Source organism: Platalea leucorodia (assembly GCF_965183815.1).
Source record: "Platalea leucorodia genome assembly, chromosome: 3".
Taxonomy (NCBI): Eukaryota; Metazoa; Chordata; class Aves; order Pelecaniformes; family Threskiornithidae; genus Platalea; species Platalea leucorodia.
In genome coordinates, this window is record NC_138825.1 from 111,826,635 (window position 1) to 111,848,943 (window position 22,309).

The 22,309-nt window shown below is 37.8% G+C and overlaps 1 protein-coding gene across 5 annotated transcripts in view; it reads right to left on the reverse strand.

Annotated features, from left to right (window-relative positions):
• The window catches only part of NOL10 (nucleolar protein 10), a 61,740-nt gene extending 40,020 nt beyond the window's left edge, over positions 1-21,720 (reverse strand). For 4 of the 5 annotated variants that reach the window (XR_014227639.1, XR_014227640.1, XR_014227641.1 and 1 more), the window contains exons 1-13: positions 21,629-21,720; positions 21,088-21,133; positions 20,191-20,289; positions 19,304-19,381; positions 17,424-17,461; positions 13,507-13,643; positions 12,685-12,750; positions 11,171-11,231; positions 10,553-10,638; positions 10,147-10,225; positions 8,765-8,914; positions 6,362-6,428; positions 901-953 (exon numbers count right to left, since the gene is read on the reverse strand). Coding sequence is in view for 2 of the 5 variants with exons in the window: in XM_082306645.1 (XP_082162771.1) it covers positions 901-953; positions 6,362-6,428; positions 8,765-8,914; positions 10,147-10,225; positions 10,553-10,638; positions 11,171-11,231; positions 12,685-12,750; positions 13,507-13,643; positions 17,424-17,461; positions 19,304-19,381; positions 20,191-20,289; positions 21,088-21,133; positions 21,629-21,694 (1,026 nt within the window). In the remaining 3 variants the exon portion in view is untranslated. The remainder of the gene's footprint in view (positions 1-900; positions 954-6,361; positions 6,429-8,764; positions 8,915-10,146; positions 10,226-10,552; positions 10,639-11,170; positions 11,232-12,684; positions 12,751-13,506; positions 13,644-17,423; positions 17,462-19,303; positions 19,382-20,190; positions 20,290-21,087; positions 21,134-21,628) is intronic. The other variant, XM_082306646.1, reaches the window with a different exon arrangement.
• Positions 21,721-22,309: the final 589 nt, after the last annotated feature.

The window sequence follows — 22,309 nt, forward strand, 5'->3', positions numbered from 1 at the left end:
TCTTCCCCAATTCATTAATTAAAAAGACGACAGCTAAAAAAAATGCTTGGAGAACTACTCTCTAAATCTTACAAAGGACAAGGTAAACAGAAACAAAGTGTTCAGCTTCTAACTACAGCTAGTATTTTGTTCTAGAATACAAAATATTTGTTGGTCCCCCACCCTTTGTTATCCAAAGCATATATATATCCTACTATTTATCTCCTACCAGGCCAAAAAACCCCTAGTGAATGCACTGTAGAATCAAAACCAAAACAAGTGTGAAATGCAGGTGTAGTTTTCTGTCCCATTCCCTAACACCAGAAGGCTTGCTGTTAAGTCTCCCTAAAACCAATCGGCAGACATATAACATACAGTTAACCTACAGTTAAGCCTTTCAAGTGAAGAGCTGCTCAAGAGAAAAGCTGCAATTCAAGTAGGGCATTGAGCAGAAGCTACTGCCAAGAGCCATACTTGAAGCCACACAATAACATTCCTTTGTCAGAATAGAGAAGAATATTTACTGCCATGACTATGTCACTATATACCGCATATTAAAGACAATAATGAAATATTTCATAACAAAGCAAAATTATCTTGAAAGTAAGCTATATAGTCCCTGCTTAGGAGCTCTTTTCTGATCAGCTATGAAAAACTACTTTTTCCAGCAAAGCTCCACTTGAATTTCCTACTGCCACTAGCCAGTTTTGGAACTGGTAGCAAAAGGCAAATTACAGGCTGTTTTTTTAGTAATTCAATATGTTAGATGAATAAATTATGGTTAGCTTAAATTTACTTCATCGTTAAAAGTCAGAGCACGTAGATGTGAATTTGCAGGAAATTTTCCAGCATGAATATTTGAATGGCACCAAACAACTGAGTTTTAAAAGAGCAATATCAGCAACAATTTGTATTACTTACTGGTATATAATAGATATTCATTTTAGGGGCTTCATTGGCAGTCATTAGCATTCCTAAAAAGAAATTTCCACATTTAAAAATATTGGTCACAAGAGGATAACACTACTTTTTTTTAAAAAAAAAAAAAAATATACACACACACACTTGAGGCATTTAGTTCACATGAAGTAGATTTGTACATATGACTTAAAATATCTTCCCAGGAAAAGAAAGGGAAAAAATGGAAAATTTGCTGGCATCAAAGAAAAAAATTAGAATGGCAACCTGAGTATTTGTAGGGAAAGAACCCTTCATGGGTTAGGGGAGGAGGGGTGAAAGCACACTACCTGTAGCTCATACAGTACATATTCTTGGCCTGCAATGGAACAACTAATTGGGACCCATAATAAATTGTTGTGTCAAACACTAAGGAAAGAAAGGTCTGATAGCAGCACAATTAACGAAGCTTCGTTTCCTACATATTCATTCCCTTTTGTCCTCTACCTTAACAACTGTTCAGCGCCACTTCAAGCAACACTAAGTCCTGACAACTACAGGCTGTCAATTTTCATAATAAATTTAAATAGTTCATCCCATAATACCATTTAGAGAAATTCCAGTTAGTATTGCACTTAAAACATACCTTGGGTATAAACTTGTATTATTAATACAAGGGGGCTTTGTTTTTTTGTTTTGCTTTGTATTTAAACACACACCTATAGTCTAAACAAAGTCATAAATCATAACATGATTTATACCTTTGTGCTGATTTCCCAAGATGAAATACGAATAACAGCAGCTTGTCAACACAAAATGAGAGTCAGGATATTGTGGCTTCAAATGCAGTAATATTAGTGATATTAGCCAACCGGGGCAAATGTAACATTTCAAATACCTATGAATATACCTAAGAAACACCATGAATAAGGGTTGCAAACACTCCAAATATAAAAAACTACTGTAAAAATACTAAAATCCATGGAAAATCTCCAACTGCCACAACACAAGTTCAAAATGAGAAACACTCTCAATTTCCTTCTACATAAGAGAGTAATAAGGACATTTGGCATATACTTTTACATTTATCTCAATTTCGTCTTTCCAATGTAGCTGATCACCAGGTAATAAAAGAGATGGAATATGAAGAAGAGAAGAGCAATCAAGTTAGATAACATTCTGATCTAAAAGTACTGTAACATATGCCACCGAGACTATGAATAATTGGGTCAATTACTACACACCCAGAGGGTAGAAATATAATTTACACCCAACTAGAGGAACGCAATTAACATGGGTGGAGTAATCCTTCCTACCTAATCCTTTCATTAAAAGTACACAATGCATCTGGACTTATAATGTCAGAAAAAAGGGGGCTTGCTTTCCTGGCAAAGCAAGAAATTTGTGAAAGCTTAGTCAGCAAACTGAGGCTAAAAACCATACCTGGAAAGGTTTGCAGGCAAGTTAAGGAAAAAGCAAGAATCTATAGTATATACGCATATATATATACACACACACTATGTACTACATGTACATACTATAGTACATAGATTACATGCTCCCTTAACATACCAGCATGCTCGCTACTATTTCAGGAGACAAAGCATTTCTCCGTTGAATGAATATGAACTACTAGAGATAAAAGGGTAGAAATTAATTCTGCAGGTGCTTCAAAGATGACAGTAAAGGGAAAACCTCCTCTTTGAGAGTCTTCCACCAATAATTAAAGGAGGGAAAAAACAGACTTTGGAACAGTACATGGGCGTATACTACAGGGGAAATAAAAGAATAAAAAAAGGGAAAAACTCTGTGAAAGGGGAACTCTACTCCACACATTTTCATTGTTTCAGCTTGTTAGTTTTAACCAATTTTTATGGGAAGAGACACCACACCCTAAAAAACTACACAGCAGCCTAGTCTGATCACTTTAAGAGGGAAATAAATGAGAACTCTTTTTTCAGGGAAAAGGTTTTAATAAAACCATCTTCGGAAAGTGGTCTACAACACAGTACCATCAATTTAAAGGAATGAAAACACAACTATGAAGCGGTAGTAAATGGGAGAAGCAGTTTTAGAAAAAGCAAATTTTTTACTTTTAAAAAAATATTTTACAATAATTGAAACAAATGAGGCACAAATTTCTATACACTGAAGATGCTGTTAAGTTTCGTTTATATTGTACAACTTAACTGAAGCTGAGTCAAGGCTACTCAGTAAGTGGTAAACTTTTTTTCTCCTAGCCCCATTCTGTGCACATGTTATCAGAGAAAAGAGATTCACTAGTTTAAGAGATCCACTAAAGTTTGTCATGATGTAGTTGGGTCAAAGATACACAAAGGTTTGCTTCCCTGAAAGCTAGTAGTACTGAAGCTAGTTGGTAAAATAATTTAATTAAAAAAACACAACTACAACAAAATTCCCACAAAACTATTGAAAAAGAATAATTCACATTATACTGATCCACCGTTTAACATAAATATTTCAGAATGTTTTATGTTACAATGTAGTTTCACTTTTACAACTCTTTTTTTTTTTTTTTACTTCTTTTATAATTGTGACAATGCAGTGTTAAAATCATTTCATTACTGCACATGCAGCAGACATTTTGACGTAAAACAGAGCTGCAACTAATAGTATCAGCTATCTTCTGTGGTTTTAAAACAAAACTTGATTATTACAACTGTTGTAATAAAATTATAATTAAAAAATGGGAAAGTAAAATGTCTAGACATACTAGACAACAATTTTCCCCAAACAAAAGCATTCTAAATGTAGATTCAATGACTTCTGGTTCATGACATTTCTGAAATTACTCTCTTCAATTTGAAACAAAACATGTATGAAACAAATTCTGAATTTTGACCCACATCAGTGAAATAAAATATGAAAGCATTTCCTTCCATGTAATGATGAACTGCAAAGCTGTTTCAAGCAAATATAGGAGCAGGAGGGTGAGATTAGAATACGGGCTTTCTGAGCAGCAGTGCCACACGACCTGTTGGAGCACAAGCTAGGCAAATACCTCTTGGGCTTCCTGTGCCATGCTGGCTTCATGAACATCCAGGGCTGCTCTGAGAATGCTGGGGCACCAGTGACAGCACTGAGCCATAGCCATACCAGTACTTAAATTATAGTGTATTTCCAGCTCTCCACAACTGCAAGCTCCTATCACTGAAAGTATTTCCTTATTTCCAGATGTTCAAACATAATTATTCTTTAAATTCCGAATGAGCATGAGGTGGTGCCAGGCATCTTAAAATCTGCAGCAACAGTATTTATGACAAACATGCAATGCACCACCTCTTACCTTAAGTCACTTAATTTTCACTGCAACATGTTCTAGTTTTTCCCCTCTGTCTTCCATATGATTATAAAACACAATCTAGTGTTCACCCCACAACAGTTCTTATCAAAAGACATTCACCTGCTCCCCTAACAGACATGGCTGATGAAAGAACAAGAAAAGCGGAACTGACTTAAGGAGGAGAGGCGGGACACAGGACTGGAATGCGCAGTCTAGATCACAAGCACATGAAAAAGTAATGTCCAACAAGCAACATTAGGGAGATAAGTGCATTCAGTTCTTTGTGCTACAAAGTTCTTCCTGCAGAGTCCCATGAAAATCTTCTCTGCAAAAGCACTTGAGGCATGTCTGCATACCACAGAGGCTACAGAGCGTCCATACTAACATCCATCCTTGTAGATATCCAAACTTGACTGGTTATGTCCTGAGCAACCTGATCAGACTTTGAAGTTGGATCTAACTTCAAGTTTGGCCCTGCTTTGAGCAGGAAATATACGACCCCCAGGGGTCCCTTCCAACCTAAATTATGCTAAGATTCTACATTATCAAATAAATAACTTGTTTCACTCCCTGTCATGCGCCCTTCATTATCAATGCTGCATGGATGTCAATTCACTCCTGGGTTCTCTTTTGGATAAAATCAATAAGCTTATCAAAGGTGAAACCTGGATGAAATGCTAAAGATAATTCACTTCAATGACTTCTCTCTGTAGCCACTGTGGATGAGACAAGATCAGGTTTGTCTGCTTCCATGTCGCACAGTCCACACTTTTACCACACAGTTATTCTCAAACATCCCTGAAGGAACTCATACATACAACCAGGGCACCTGAGATGTACCCTCAGCGCCCTGCCATAAAGTCCCTGTTTTGGCAGGCTTCGATTCTTTGCTTACATTATTTTTGGCACTTTGATCTCGGAAAACCAAATATACAGAACACAAATAAAAATGGTACCGATGCCTTTCTGAGGGCTCAGAAAAACCTAGCTCAATTCCTGAGTAGCAAAACACCAGTGTGTTTCAGAGGGGACTAAACCTGAGCAGCATGGAAGCGAGTTAATATTTTCATCAGCAAGGTCCTGCAGACCATTACAGTTTTGCTGCTGCATAAGATCAGAAATGCCCACCATCTCAGTAGGGATCAGTATTTCAGTGCTCATCTTACCGACAAAAAAAAAAAAGGACACATTCTTAACTGAAGTTGGCAGAAAAGACAAGATAAGTTTTAACTTGTTCGAAATCTCGAACTCACTTATCTACAATCTTGAATTTGAGCTGCTAGTATGAATCAAAAACCAAGTCGCTCTGTCTTTACTGCTACCTCTCTCTTAAAATGAAGATAATATCAGAGTTTGCAACATAGGCATTCTCTGGATCAAGAATTTTGTCCTGTGCCATCCTAGTGGCCCTAATTTTTATTTCATCTTTTTCAGTGCTGCTTTCTAAAAAGGAAGTAGGTGTCACATACTAGTTAAGAACTAAGCAACTCAGATCAAGCAGAAAAAATTAAGGCCAGTTGCAGTCTGAGGTACAACCAAAGCACACGTGCACATACAAGCACGATTTTGTAAAATGTTTTTACTCCTAAGGTAGGATTCTGGAAACTTTGCTTAAAAGTGACCCTCAGTTTTGACCTCTAAACATAACGTTATGAGACAGAGCAAATCTGAAAACAGTCACAAAATGCATGCAAATATGTGCACTTAGGAATCTACGCTTAAAACCAAAGTATTCAACGTCAGGGAGGGCACAATAAGTGCTATTATCTAAAACAAGGAAAGATCAAATAGTTGTAAACACTTTAAAAATTTGTAAACTTGCTGTAAAGAGATTTTTCCTACCTCTAGAAAGCAAGCTCTAACTCACCTGGGACTTAGCCAAGACAAAAGGCCAAAATTCCTATTCTTATGAAATGAAACACTTCAGATATTTGAAAGGGCAAAAGAGGTCAATCACTCGACAGCACAGCAGCTCCTCACTGCAAAGAGGCTCCGATTTACTACAGATGCAGAGGAAACAATGACACTAACTGACAAGTAACCATTTTTTCCTAGCTCTGTCATAAGGAGGAAAGTGGACCTAATTCGTATCACCTGAACAGAAAAAAAAAAAGACCACAGCTTGGGTTAACACAAGCTTTCCCTTTTGAACTTACTAAGACATTAATGTATCTAACATACCTGAATTTGGATACAGGCAGACATCATTGATATCATATTCTGGCTCCATTGAAGTAAATATCTTCCCCTGAAATTGTAGGAAGAAAATATATTATAAAGAACTCCAACCAATATAATTAAATTTAGTAAATCTAAACATTAAGAATAGCCATTATAGAAGCTAAGAAATATAATGGAATAAAGATGGAACAGATTTTGCAGAACAATAAAATGTTATTAAAGTATCTGAACATAACACAAGGAACTCAATATTGTATTTTGTCTCTGATCCGATCTCTTATAAAGAAGTGTAGCCCATTGGTTATTGAAGACGCAGCAACGCACCGTGGCACTTCTGATTTCTCAGCTCACGCTTCTGTGTTCAAAATATGTGTGTCAGATCTGCTTTATTTTATTTTACGCAAAAGGTGGGGTGAGGTCCATAAGTTCCCAGCACATTACCACTGTAACCCTCTCTTTGTTCAAGTCTGAATGTGGTAGTTTTAAATCATTTTATTTTGGTAAGTATCATTAGCTGAAATGATGGATTGGGAGTGGAATTTGATTCTGCAGCTTGGTTCCTCCACCTTGCTCATGTCTACATAAAATGAAATACAGCTCAGCACTTTATCTGTAATTCATAAACTCAGTATTAAAGAGGTCTAAATATAAAACAAAAGTAGTAAAAGCATCCAGTGGTATCTAGCTTAGATCAGAATTGAAGTTATAAAGGTTATTTAAGAAAAAGTAAAAGCAGGAAACAACATTCTCAAAAAAAATTAAGAATTGGAACAGAGTCTGAAAAACCCAGACAAAATACAGGTGCTCTTATAAGCCAACATGCAAGACAGCCAGTAAAAGGAAGAGTCTCTAAGAACTGGGCCACAGAATCTTGAAGCATGAGAGTACATGCCTACACGGTTCTAAATGAGGGACAGGAGCAGAGCAAATTTTGATCCTATTCCTCTTTTTTCTTTCCCTGCAGCAATCCCACCTACCTTTCTGGGCCCTTCCTTTCCCTCCCAGTTACATGCTGTTACCCCACCCACCTCTGGTCTCTCCCCGATGATTAATAAGAGTCCTCCCCCACCCCGGTCTTAGCAGACAAAAGCCTCACACTCCCCACCCCAAGGCACGTCTCAGCATGGGGCTATTCTGGTATCAAAGCCATATGCTCTCCACCCCGCAGTCTGCCTCTGCAGTTGGTTCCCAGCCAGAGATAGTCAGGAACCAACATCTGGGAGAGGTGGAGCCAGCTGGAACATACTCTAGGAAAGAGTCCAAAGCTATCTTTGCCTTCCAGCAGTAAGAAACCCTCCCTTTTCCCACTGCAGAGGCCACCTGACAAACCTTGCAGTGTTTCATTCTCAATGAGGGAAACGTATATACCTAGGAAAAATGGAGAGAGGCCACTGCAGATGTTTTAAATAATAACCAATAATTTATTTGCTCTTTTAAACAATAAAAAGTAACTGCAGAGGAGCTTACAAAAAACTGCTTGCGATCACAGAAAAAATAAAAGAGGCTGTTGAAAGTTCATGACGAAGCCCAACAATAGAGAAATGACTGCCTAAAATAGTCAGAAAAAAGTGCCTCTAAACTACCATAACTGCTCTTGATATGTTTCGTTATAAAGCTAGAAAAGCACAGATGGAGCATGTTTTTTAGAAGGAATACAATGAGTAAAGATAGCCCCTCAAACCAAACCAAGCTGCAGTAGTATTACTATGACTCTATGGGGTAACGTATTTTGTGCAAGCTGCGTAGACAGAAAGATAAGAAAAAGAATAGCATAATATAATGACAGAAAGTCTTAATGAAACTTAAGAGATTTCAACTTCACTTAGAGGTGCAAAAGACAGGGATAGAGACGCTGCCTACTGCAACATAATCCATTAATACAGCACTGTACACACTGCTATTTGGATCTAGGCATAGTATCTGCTTCAATATTCAAATAGGTTTCTGTGAAAATAAGCAGTACCTGATTTTAATAGATCCTAAACTAACTGATCTACCTTTGAAGTCAGCCCTTCTTTGAGCAGGGAACTGGAATGACCATGTTTTCTCTGATGAAAAATCATAACTGAGTGTGTTCAAGCACACTGTGAGAAATACACAAACCAGGGCAATGGCTAAGATACTACTTTTTATGTTTAAATCCTTCTACTGAAAGAAGCATCCTAGGCAGACATGTACAAACAGCTAAAAAAAGTACCTAAGACTATATTCTTATACCTGACAGGCTGTTGAATACCTTCCCAGATGTTGGTCTATTTAGTCAGACAGGACAAAATGCTATGTAAATTAGGACACATTAAAAACCCAACTTCCTACACTGAATTTCAACTTTATTATTCAAGCTGCATGAAAAAACAAAAGAAAAACAAAAAAATCTGAATGCAGCAACATAAGAACACTTACCGTATCTTTATTCCACATTTTTATGATTCGAGAATCTGCAGAGATAATTAAATCCAACTGATGCTGAAACTGAATTGACTTAATAGGTAGGCCATAGTAGTGATCTTTGACTATTAATGGATTACTAGACCGGAGATCATATAATAAAACCTTGAAGAATAAGAGACAGATTAAACTTACAATATTGTAATATCACGAGGAAGTCATGCACACCCGATCTTCAATAAAGATTTAACTAAACTTGACATTTTTCACTTAAACACATGGACATGATTTATGTAAAAGAAATAATTTAAAATTCTGAAAACAGCTTATTAAGCGACAATGTATTTTAACCTCAGAATGCTACAGTCTAGAAAAATTAAAAGCAAATTTAAGAGCTCATAATCTTTCTAAAGTCTTTTTAATTTCTATTGAAAAAATAAACCGTTTTCAAGGCTTAGTATTCCTTAATTACTAATATTTCACTTCCAAATTTTTGTGCTGTTCTTGCAAGATTTAAATTTTCAGACTCCCTTCCATATTCAGTGAGTATCACTTTTGCTCAGTGAAACACCACAGAATATCATTTTTTATTTTAAGGAAAGTAGAGAGTATGGGCCCTGTCTTCCAGAAACCTGCATTTTTATCTCCAAAGTTTCCTATGGAACTTGAGAAAGACCTTAAATTTTTCACGTGCAAAGCATGAATACTAAAGCATGAATACTTGGGAAAAAAAATCAGTTTGTTTAACAAAAAAATATAATCTCCAATAAAACTTGCCTGACACATATACTAACATTATCACAAATACAACTCTTACATATGTACCTGCTCTTGAACAAGCTACAGTTTTCTAAACCCACCAAAATACTGATGGAGGCAGGAAAAAATCCCCATACTCTACTTTACAAATATGATGGTAACAATGAATAAATGAATCTAAATGATCCCTTACAGAAAGATAAGAGTAAAAACAATAGTTGAAAGACAATCACTTCTGCTTCGTTAGTCACCATCAAGATAAGGGACAGTATATACATTGCATTGAGATGGTACTGATAGTCTCAAAAAGCAGCAACTCCCCCGCATACTTGACTCTTAAGTTATAAGAAAACTGCAGAATTTGAAGTTATATAGTATGTAGGTTGTGATGACTTTAAGTGGTCCCTACATTATCCTGAAGAGCAAGACCATTTAACAAAATTAATTTGCAGTTTAAGGATACTCTTAAGTATTCTCTATACTTAAGTCTACTCTATACACATAATTTATGCTCTTATAAATACTTTTATTAATATATATTTACATTACAATAAGTGCACTCCATGTATGACAGACCTGGACTGGCATTTGCAAGAACAGGATCTCCTAAGAACTACTATAGATGAAGTTAAGTCTACCTGCCCAGTAGATGTTCCAACAGCCATATTCAAAGCTCCATCAAATTTCAGTGCTGAAATGGATGGTAAAGCATCTATCCTGCAAAGCACAATACTTATAGTTAGATATTCTTTCAATAAAGGCTGCAAATGATTTTTTCAATGTTAAAAATAGCTAAGATAATTACTGTAAATTAATTTACAATTATCACTCAGAAATACTACTTCAAAAAGCTGTATTGTTTACATTCACAACTTGTGGTTGTATAGAAAATTAGGCACTACTACTCAGATCAATAACTCCTCTATGACTAAGAAACCCCTTTATTCACACTAGCAATGAGAAGAGAAGACCATGGGTAGGTGTTTCTAAAAGCAAAACTTCTGAAAAAACAGAACACACTTTGAAAAAGTAGCCTTTACTCACTCTGTGTCTGCTGTCACACTGCTTAAAGCACAGTCCAACAGCCCAACTCGATTTCTAGTTCTAGGATCCCAGCATTCCACTTTACCCTAAACAGTTTAGAAAATATGTTTCAGGCTTATGCAACAGATGTCTGGTATTCAGAATACGTTATAAAATATATATAAAATTATTAATTATTTAATCTATGAATAATTAATCAAATTTCCTAGGTTGACATGAATTGTTCTAATAATGGCACACATGTTCCACACATTTCAGTCATATTTTTTAAAAATGTGATCTGAATGAAAATCATTAACACCAAATTTCCGAAGATTAATAGGGTATACATGCTAGCTAATTTCTACAGATGGCTATACTGTAAAGAAAGATAACATTATTTTCTCTCCCATCTGCAAAATCTCAAGCATCTCAGCAACCGAGGTAGCTCAGAAATTGTATCTGCACTATGCTTTAAAAAGTTATCTTGTTTAGTGGATCTATACGTAATGTAGCAAATTATATCAAACTAATTAATTAGGTTCCTGTCATGATTTCTTCTTATCCTCATGCAAACGAATATAAAAAAAAAGAAACAAACACTACTGCCCTTTTTATAAAAGGAATGCAAACATTTACCTCAGCCGTCCCCATAGCAAACAAGAAGTGTACAGGATTTATGTCACAGACATTACTCTCTCTAAAACAGAAAAAGGAGTAAGTTTTATGACTTCAGAATAATTTAACACATGAACAACTAAAAAGATTTCTGTAATCATGTATGCTGTTGCTCAGCCTGGAAAAGCAAAAGCTGGAGGGAGGGAGAGATGGCCACCTAACAGCAGCTTCCTATACTTAAGAGGAGCTCACCAAGAATTTCAAAGACAGTACTGAGTACCTGAAACAGGTGAGGTTCCAACTGGATGCAAGGATAATATTTTTATGCCTGCAGATAATTAAGCACTGGAACAGGTTGCCTATTCCACAGCCTAGAGGCTGTGGAATTTCCATCCCTGGAGTTTTCAAGACCCCCTAGGAAAATTCCTCTGAATTCAGTGTGACCATGCCTTGAGCAGGAGGCTGGGCTCTGAAGTTCTTTCCAGCCTGAATGATTCTGTGTTTCTCTGCCCATACCCACCACCTACCACTAGGCCTTTCCTTATCATTCTGCTCTACTATTTCCTTTAACAGTTATGTCAAAACGTGTTCCTGATCACTTATGTTCTGAAGCTTACATCTCCAACATATTCTGATGAACAGCCTGTCTTCCTTTCCCTCCTCCAGGTATCCTGTTTCTCAACAGGGCACCCAAGAGCTCTGTATTTCTCCAGCAGTTCTTCCAAAGTACAAATATTTCTCTTCATGCCACTCATCCTGGCGCCTTCCAACTTCTTCCATTCAAAGCCCTCCACCTCTAATTCTATAACTCATCCGATTCCCCTACTCTCACAACCTTCTCACAACTTCAAGTCTCATCTCCCTAATTCAGATTTTACACAAGACCCTTAGCATTCCCACTCCAGGATTTTCCCGTTTTTTTTTTTTTGCTACTGCTCAGTTTCTGTAATTATGCCTGCCCAAATATTCCTTCGCCCATTAAACTATCCTACCCACTGAGCACCAGCTGTTGCCCACCAACTAGCTGCTTTATCTAGTCAAGTCTGTTCTTCTCATCTGCCTCTCCCCACATAAAAGAAGCCCAGCTCCTGCTCTGGTAGGGTTTTCAAAAGAATCAGACACATGCTGGAGATATAAAAATTCTCTTTGGGCTACTCCAAAAGCAGAAGGACAAAGACATGCCTGGGAAAGTACATACCCTGTGGGTAGATCTCTATATGATGGCTAAATTGAGCAATAATGGCAAAGTTTTAATGAAATTCTATTAAGATCAAGTTATGTAATACCTACTACAACTCTATATTAAGCAATTTTAAAATATCCACAAAAGAAAACTCAATTAAAACACAAAAACTAGAACAAAGAATTACAGAACATAAAATAAAATGAGGCTCAGACTCAGCATATGATCCTTTTCAACTCTACAATGCATTTGGGCAGTATTCGGATACAGTACTGATGGTGAGCATGCTAGTAGTTTGCTTCCACCTGGTGGAAAGAAGACAGATAGATGTCATGCATTACAGATAACTTACGAAGCGTCAGTTTGCAGGGAGTTGAGAAACCTTCCTTGTTCCAGATTTAGCCTGTATACTTCAGAACTACAAAGAAAAAAATCAAAAATTACTCCTTTCTCTTACAAATACTGAAAAATACTGTTATAAGTTAGGAGGAGTTATGAAGATTCTTGCTGACAGCCTAATTTTACCAAATACACAATTTTCAGACTTCATGTTCTAAAACATAAGACACATCTATCCTTCAGTGTTAAAAATACAGAGAAAAATGTGCATGTTCACCATAGATATTTGTTACGCTGCAATATCCCACCAATTAATATTTTTCCAGGGAAAAGATGCATTAATTCCTTTCTTAAGATCTTTTAATTTCCTATGATTTACGTTACATCTTGAATTGCCACTTATTTTGTTTGAAACTCTAAAGACCTCATTTTATTTTTACCGCATCCTCTCACAAACTCAATTAATTATTTCATGTGATTTGACTCACACTTTAAGAGCAACAAAACACCAACCAGGATAGAAAAAGTTATTTAATTTTCCTTACTTAGATGCCAACCATTTTTTAAAACAGTATGCTGAATTGCAATTTTTATAACAAATTTGCAAATACATGATGTACCTTGTTTAAGAATCAAAGAAAAAAAGTCTTAAAACAGTACAGGAAAATGAATTAATCTTAGTCTTGCCATACTTTCCACTCTTCACAAGCTGTCTCCATTATTAATTTCGAATGAATTGCCACTTCTAATTTTTAACTTTTCTGGTATTTTAATATTCATTTTATTCTTGGAAAACATTGCTAACAAAAGTGAAACAAAATAATCCACTTAATACCTTGCTCCTACAAAATACAGGTCACACGATGGATAGTGATAAGAGAAATCTCTACCAAATTTTGGTATTCTTGTCCTGTAGTAATGGCCATGTTGTGAATGAAACTCCACAAATCTGCCACACTGCAAGAAGACAATCTGAAAATAAAATAGAAAGAACTGAAACATACAGGAGCAGACAACAATCTCGTCAACTTGTCTTACAGCACAAACTCCAGTGATTTTTTTCAAGCTCACACAGGTTTATCACAACCCATTTAAACCATTTCTACTAAAATGATAGAATTGACTAGTGCTTCATCATTCTCACTAGCCACAGCAAAGCACTTTATTAATAAAGATTAAATGAATATTCATAAGAGTATATGCAATACCCTGAAAGTGACTCTGCAACCAGAAGCTGTATAGCCATCTCAGTGTTACGCTGCACCAAAATTAACATCTGTACATCTTTCAGACACCAGAGTTAATAATTTCTTCCAGGTACAATGCCATGCAGATGCCAATATGTTCATAGGTACTAAGCACAGGTACTATACATCCTGATGCACAGCAGCGTTCCAATAAATGACACAAACCACCTTTGTGCATTTTTTTGTTGTTTGCCAACTGAATAAACGCATTGTTTCTTTCTGAAACTTAGACAAACATCTCAGTCCTGGAAGAGCCCACAGGGAGGCATTACTAGAAGGCTAGATCTATACCAGTAAATAAAATAGGCCAGAACCTGCCCCTATAGTCCTGATGGCAAGTTAACATTGCACAACTTATATTCATACGATGGAATTCTTCCCACTCCAAACAGAGACAGTATCATCCACACCATCAGTTACACCCATATATGGATAATCACAGGCTAACCCTTCACTCTGAGCCTCACCCTTATTTAGCTTAGATTAGAAAAGTGCTAGTTTAGTTTAGAATATGTATAGCCCATGCATCTTCTGAAAGTAGTAGATAATGAAGATTTTAAATTTCCTACTGGTCGACTACATTGTTAGCAGTGAAAATAAGGACGAGAAGCTCAGGAAAGGCAAGGTACAAAAGTTATTTTGCATCTGTCATCTTTCTTTATATAGCTGTACATTCTTCCCTTACAAGACATGGGGAAAGTACTGACCTGGGCTAGTACTTCATGCCTATTTATCATTAAGTCCCCCCTTACTTACGCTTTTTCTGATATCAGAAAGTGTTTCAACTTTTCAACTTCAACTTTTATTCATGGACTCACTCATCTTGGTCCAAGACCAAGTAGAGTATCATCTTTCAGCAGTGTAACTACGATTTCATATGAGAGTACAAATGCAGCTGCACAGTTGACATTATACAATTATGTTTTTCATATACATCCCAATCAATCCTTTGTGTGCCTAATGCCTTTACGCTTTTAACTGGAGGTTTACAACAAGCAAAGCTCTTTACTTATCCATTTGAAACAATGCCCAGATCAAATCTTTTCTCTATCATCATTGCAAAAGAAGAAATGTCTGCATCTTCATGCAGTACAGAAGCTAAATAAACTATGGGAAGAACATAATATTAAACTGTATTTAATTTAAAAATATCAGTATCACATTCTTAGTTCACTATCAGTAAGCCATCAGAAACCTGTTACCAGGAAGAAAGAAGATGCAATTTGCTTTCAATGAGAAAAGTGAATTTTCTTCTCACCCACTCTACCTCCAAAAACATTCTAGAAAGTTTTTGATAGTTGCCAAAAGCAACCAAATATTCTGCTAATGATTGCCTTACCTCTAATAATTTTCTATTTTAAGATAAATTTCTACAATGTTGGACTTGAAGACATTTGTGTCCTCTTTCATTAGCAGTGGATACAACTCACTGTACATCATGTTTGTCTTTCCTTCATGCTAAATTAATTTTGGTCACTACAACCTCAGAGTAGCAAAAGCATAGCCACCGGTGCCTGGCAAAAATACTAAGCAGAAATATGTGTCTTTTTGCAAAAGGCTGTGAGGAAAAATGATATCACTCTCTCCTAAGTCTGAAAATTAGTCCAAGTCTAAAACTTTTAAGTCTAAAACTTTTAAGTCTAAAACTTAGGAGAGCACAGAAGTGTAACTGGCCTTATGGATACCAGCACGAATGAGAGTCAACAGCATGTTCTCACTGCGAAAATGCAAATAAGCCTCAAAACCTTACAAGGACAGCGGGAGCAGACTGGAGAGAAGCTATTTTCCCTGCGCTGCTGAAGCATGATGCAGCGTGTCTAGTGTTGGGCCCCCCAATTCAAGAGGGATGCTGAGAGCTTCAAGAGGGCTACCAAGACAGACAAGGGGCAGAACGTACAAAGAAAGGCTGGAAGAATCTTAGCTTGTTTAGTCAGGCAAAGAGCACTCTGTAGGACGACCTAATAGCAGCCAGCAACTGAAGTGCAGTTACAGAAATGACAACAGTCAAACCCTTTGCAGTAGCAACTGTGAAAATTTCAGACTTTCCTGGGCAGGTTGGACAGGAAGGAAAAATTCTTTATGATGAGGTAGTGCAGCATTGCAACAATTTATTCAGTGAATTTGTGGAATGTCCAAGCTTGCAGTTTTTGACAGTCCTGTTCAACCATTAAATGACATCTGAAGGTCCCCTTCCAATCAATATTTTTATGATTCTAAGCATTTCAGGCATAATTTCTCAAATATTGTTCCCTCTTTCTAAGATGTTCAAAACATTATGACAGCTACCTGAAATTTGTTTTCTTTCTAATGATTTGGTAAGTTTTAGGAAAATAAAATTGAAAATAAGGTTGTATTAAGTTGTGAAAGTAGGGCTTCAGTCTGAAATACAGTACCAATTTCAGTTGAAAACACACACAAGCCTTACTGTTTGTAACCAGTCAGAAACATATTTGCGAACACCAGTCTCCCAAGTAACCGTTTGGTCTGTACAACCAGAAACATTCTCCCACAGACAGACAAGTGGAAGGATACTGTACTGTATCAGTCACCTTCTTCTGCTACTTGAATTCATGCACATTCTTGGAAATCTCACTGGGGAAAAAATTTGAAAAGGCTAAAGCTAGAAGGCTAGATGATAATGTCTCTGATCAAATAGAAATATTTATTAAAACAAACCTCTACTGGAAATGCTAAGGTTTCTTCTCAGAAAAAAAAAGTATTAAAATAAAAACTTAACTAAAAAAAAAAAAACAAACCAACAACAAACAAACCTTGTCCTAATGAAATCAGCAAAATTATATGCTTAAATTTCAGATTTAATTTGGATCATAACACCTTGATGAATGAGAAAAGCAAAGTTTACAGGACGAGGTAACATCTTTTATTACACCAACTCCTGCAGCTGGAGAAAACAGATGAGTTTTCAAGCACATAAACACTTTTCTAGGTGTTAAACAGAATTAGAAGCAATACTGGACCTGAAAAAGGGCTGATGGTCCTAAGAACTCAACTGTTTCCTTCAGGTACAGCACTCCGGTGGGGGGGAGAAGACATTATTTCTCTCCACAATTTTTGCCTCATTCATATGCTTATAATCATCATGGCTACAACAATGCTGACAAATCAGGCTGTTAAACTATCCCTCCTCTCAAAAATCGTGTATCTGTATATCACTCGTCACAAGGGATTATGACTAAATGTTATCCTAGAAAGAATAACTAATTCCATTTTTCACATTATTTTGTTCGTAGGATAGATCATTATTTGAAGTTTTTCTCTACTACAGACAAAAGACTTCAAAAGTGGTAACGCAAATTATAATACAAAGAGACAAAGAAAACAAACAACATTTTGAAGATACAAAAAATGTTTATCCTGTTTGCTTTGCTAAAAAAATTTTTCTGTTCCAAAAGTTGTGTTGACTGCCTTTACTATATATGAAAATGCATTTTAATATACATATTACACAATTTTTTCATTTATACATTGAAAACATTAAACATACCTTTGAGTAATCATCTGATAAAATCTCAAACGTAACCACTAGAGGAGAGAGCAAGAGAATTTTAAGTCAACTAAATAAGCAAACTTATTTGCAAACATTGGCATAAATCCTGAAAACATTTACACTCATGCTAACCTTTAGTCATATAAGTATTCCCCACAGCTGTCAATGCATAATGCAGGCATTGTGATAAAATCTTTAATTATATAACTTTATTTGCAAAATAGTAAGTAGTTTTCTAAAACTTTAGAAACATATGAAGCATCCTGTAATCTTTCTATCGTTCTTGTATACTTGACACGTTTCTCAACACAATGCTCAACCATGTATTTATTGGCTTGGGGAAGGTCTAATCATATGGTTTTCAGTGAGTGTGTGGTCCATGGACCTTTGGTAATCCATCAAAGATGGCAAAAAAATGACATAAGTTCGGATATACTAAGCACAAACCTGCACATGTGATCTTTCTAAGGGGTCAGCACTTCCACAGAAAAAGTTTTAAGGCTGAAAAAAAATCACAAATTTGAAAGCTACTATCCATGCTGAATACTGCAATGTATTGAACTTTGCCTAGTTTTAAATGAGCTGGGTTGGGAATATTACGCAGTAGCTGTTTCAGCTAAGTTGTTTCCATTTAAATGAGATAGCTCATTTAAAGTTACCTGAAGTGACTCTCTGCTACATTTCAAATTAAACGTACTTCTGCAGTCTAGTAAGATGCCAGTTCAAAAAAATTTACTTTAAGCTCTAATAACCAGCAAGCATTTACTATTACAATGGCTCCTACTCTTTTCAAGCAGGTCTCACTCTTGCCATAGCTTCCTCTCCCCAGCCCCTCCGAACCCCTGCCCCTACCACCTCCCCTCTTCCTATGTTGTAGCACTGTCCCTTCACCCTGTGTGACTCCTTGTAGTGCTGAGGCACAGGGTAGAGAAACACTACCACACTCTAATCCCCTTTTCCTGACCTAATTCAGTAGTTCTCCATTTTTATTTTTCACACCACTTTCACACACATCACAGTTAGACCGGTTTCATTCTTCTGTAATGATTTAGGACTTCTGCCACTCTGTGCTCATTCCTTCATTGCTTTGGTCACCCCTGTATCTGTTTTCAGCCATCAGTCTTCTAACAAAAACCAAACCAAACCAAAACAACCCACACACCATTCCCCAAATCTATGCCCCCTAAAACTCAGAGCCATGGCAGCTCTGACCTCCTCCCCTAATCTGCCAGCAGATTCTCCCTTTCCTATCGTCTAGATGGCTCCTTGCTTTCCTCACCATAGTTGTTCACCCTCCAAATCAGCAGCAAACAAGGTGTAATTAGGGCCTTGGCCATGCTACCATCTATCCCTAAGTACCTTGCTTCCAAGAAAACAAACAAACCAAACAAGCAAACCAAACCACTCTCACGGAATTCTCTTTACCCTCTAACTCACCTATTGAGCTTGGGCTCCACTGGGAAAACAGTGAGAACTCATTTCAGTAATGATGGTGCAACCACTGTGCATTCTCCTACCTCACTGCTTCACAGAAAAGGAAAGAAGGGAGAACTGACTGCTACCCAGCCATCGTACCCACACAGCATTCCCCAAACAGAGCGCAGCCTTCCGCCTCATCCACTCTCTGAGCCCTGCGCTTACTGGCTCAAGGGAAACCTTACATTCCTCACACTGCTCCAAGAGAGGAAAGAACTTTGAAGGAGGAGGAAAAGGAGAAAAATACAGAGATAAAGACTAGGTGACGTTTTACTCTACATTCTTGTGTTCCCCCAAAGTACATTCTGTCCCCTCAGCCCGGAGAGGGAAATTTCTACTCAAGTCCAACCTGAATTATATAGGAAAGATACCTTGTACTAACAGTCGTAGCTTGTACTAACCTTCAGAATCTAAGCATCTTTCAAATTTCTGGGATAACTGATAGGTATCAAAACAGCGGATCCTCGGCTTGTAAGTTCCTGAAAGAACAATTTGATCTTTAATAAAAAAATTAAACAAAAAGATAACATTAAAGCATTTTTTAAAATATGAAGTCTTACATATACAAGCTTTACTGCATTTCAACTATAAGTATTCTGATCTTACCAAAGTCTCTGTGACTGGAAAAACATGCCTCTTAGTAACATAACCTTATGGCTTGGTTCTTGTCTGTGGCGCCTGAAAGCACCCTACTTGTATGTAGGTTCTTCTGATTACCAGATACATTATACAGAATTTAATACCTTCCAGTGAGTCTGAAAGACCAAGTCTCCTTATACTATTCATGCCTATTGAAGTATTCATGTTTGGATCCTGCTTTGATGGTTACAAAATGTAGCATTATCCTCCATCCTTTAAAACAATACTCAAACAATGATGTTCAGAAGTTATTTAAAGCAAATTTATCTACACACAATAAAAATAATTAAGAACTAAGTTTTTAACTGTATTATAAACAGTTTAGGTTTTAACTGTATTATAAACAGTTTAGGTTTTAACTGTATGATAAAGCCTCAGTGGCAGGGGGGGTTGGACTAGATGATCTTCAAAGGTCCCTTCCAACCCAAACCATTCTATGATTCTAAGAACATCTGTGTTCTGAAGTGTTTCCCAATACCACTAGCAAGACAGCCACTCTATCACATCTTAAGAAAAAGCTTCCAAAACTGTTCAATGCTGTATTTAAAAATGAACTCATCAATTCTACCTGAAATACTAAGTCATTCTGCAACCAAGATTTTTCTAGCACTTTTGGCCTCTCCTACAGAGAGACGCTTTGTTAACTCACCAACTGCCATAATATACTGTCCATCTCTTGATACCTTAATCTTTGTGCTAACTGTGGGCATTTCAAAGTCTTGAATAAGTTCAATTCTTCTACGGACATCTATAAAGAAATAAAATAAAATAAAATTATTTTTTAAAGGTAGCACTATTGTATCAGCCCCCAAAAAAGTAATGGTTTCTCATGGAAGCACGTTGAGTTAATTGAACATAGGGAATATCTCCTAAGATCTTTTAAAATATAAAGATCTTTTAAATATAATTAACATATTATAAACAGATTAATACAGTCTGTTAACCCTGAGATGCAGGCTACCTCCATGGAAAATAAATGCCTATTCTGAGGTGGTAACTATGTAACAAATTATTATGTAATGTAGTAGCAAATATTTATCACACATTTTACACAACTAAGATGTCGTATAATATATTCCATCCTCCTGTTAACTCTACGCATTTTTGGTTGGTTGAGGTTTTTATACAACCCTTCTTATGGTATGTAAATAGACATTATTTTATTTTGGATAACAAATTTAGGCTAAAATTATGATGTTCATGCACTCTAAGAGGAGTACAATACACATTGAGGAGTTCATAGTTGGACTTTATCATAAGCTATACATGGAATTCATCTGCCATGTTTCTGTACAATCTACAACCCCAATATTTAGTGCCTGAAATTTAAAGCAATATTGGTAATATTCTGTTTATATAAAGCTGTGTAGAAAGTTGAAGCATAGCCTCCTAACCATAAATATTTATAGCTTTAATTTTGTAGTTTTTAAAATAGGAGGTATGCATAACTTCCTTGTTATCGGTTAGTAAAGTGTCTCCAGAGGGAGATGCATGTTGTACACGTGCAACCAAATATTGCTGAGGAGCCTGTGATGGCAAAACTCACCCACATCTTTCTTCTGCAAAGCTCTTTTCTTCCTGTCTGAAAGCCACTGTAAGAAAATACATAAATCAGTCCTGAGCTTGTTACGCACAAAGGAACCAGAGAACTGCTTAATGTTTTCCCAGTTTGAAAGTATAAGAAATGTAGGCCATTAATTCTTTTTCTCTTGATTATTTTCAGATTTCCACTGGTAAGTTTAACCATTTCACGTCAAGAAAAGTAGCGTTTTTTAAGGGTCTGTGGAATAACACACCTACAGCTAGAGCTGCACGCACCCGAGCTGCATTTTTAGTTTAACAAACACTTGTAGCTGGTTTTCGTTAAGGACCCCCGCCCTCAGCACAAGCGCAGACGGAGACGGGGCGGCTGGGTGAGCCGCTCCGGCCCGCCCGCCGCTCGGGCCCAGAGCGCACACCAGGCTTCTGCAGCCTGCTGCCGCCGCAACCGGCGGGCGGCCCCCGGGCCCGGCTGCGGGACGGGACGGGACGGGCCGGCGGCGCGTCCCCTCGCCCCGCTCGGCGGCCTCCCCCGGCCGCGCCCTCACCTCCGGGAGGCTCCTGCCGGCGCTGAGGCTGTAGATCTTCACCTCGTTGAGGCTGGAGACCTGCATGGCCGCGGCGCTGCCCGCCTCTTCCCGGGCGGAGGGGAAGCGGAAGGCGGCTCGCTTCCGGCCCGCCGGGGCCTGCACGCGGGGCCCGGGGGCCGCGCTGCTGCGCGGCGCCGGGGGCGGCCCGGGTGGCGGCGGCTCCCGCCCCCTCCCTCTCGTCGGGAAGAAGCAAATCCCTCTCGTAGCAAACCCGAGAGAAGGCAGGCTTTGCCGGCGCGACCCAGCTTGTCTGCAGCAGCTTGCGCGGGCGTTCGTTTCTAGCGTTCGAACAGCGCCCGTGCAAGAGGCCGTTGAAATTTGCGGGGACGGGGGGTGACGGGGCGGCCGTGTGTGCCGCGCAGCCGGGCGCTCTCCTCCTTGGTAGGCAAGACCCCTCTGACACGGAGACCCCTGCCTGGCCGTGGAGCAGGCTGTGGTGCCGTTCCCGCAGGCCTTAAGGTCGAATCCGAAAGGCAGGCGTTGCTTTCCCAGGCTTGGTGGAGGAGGTTAATCTTCTCACCCTACAGCAAACCCATGCCCGTTATCTACGGAAAACAATGAATCCAGGATTTGGGTGATCAGAACCTTGCCAGCAAATGTAAAAAGATACCTTTTTATTGCTTTGTAGCAGCACCATTT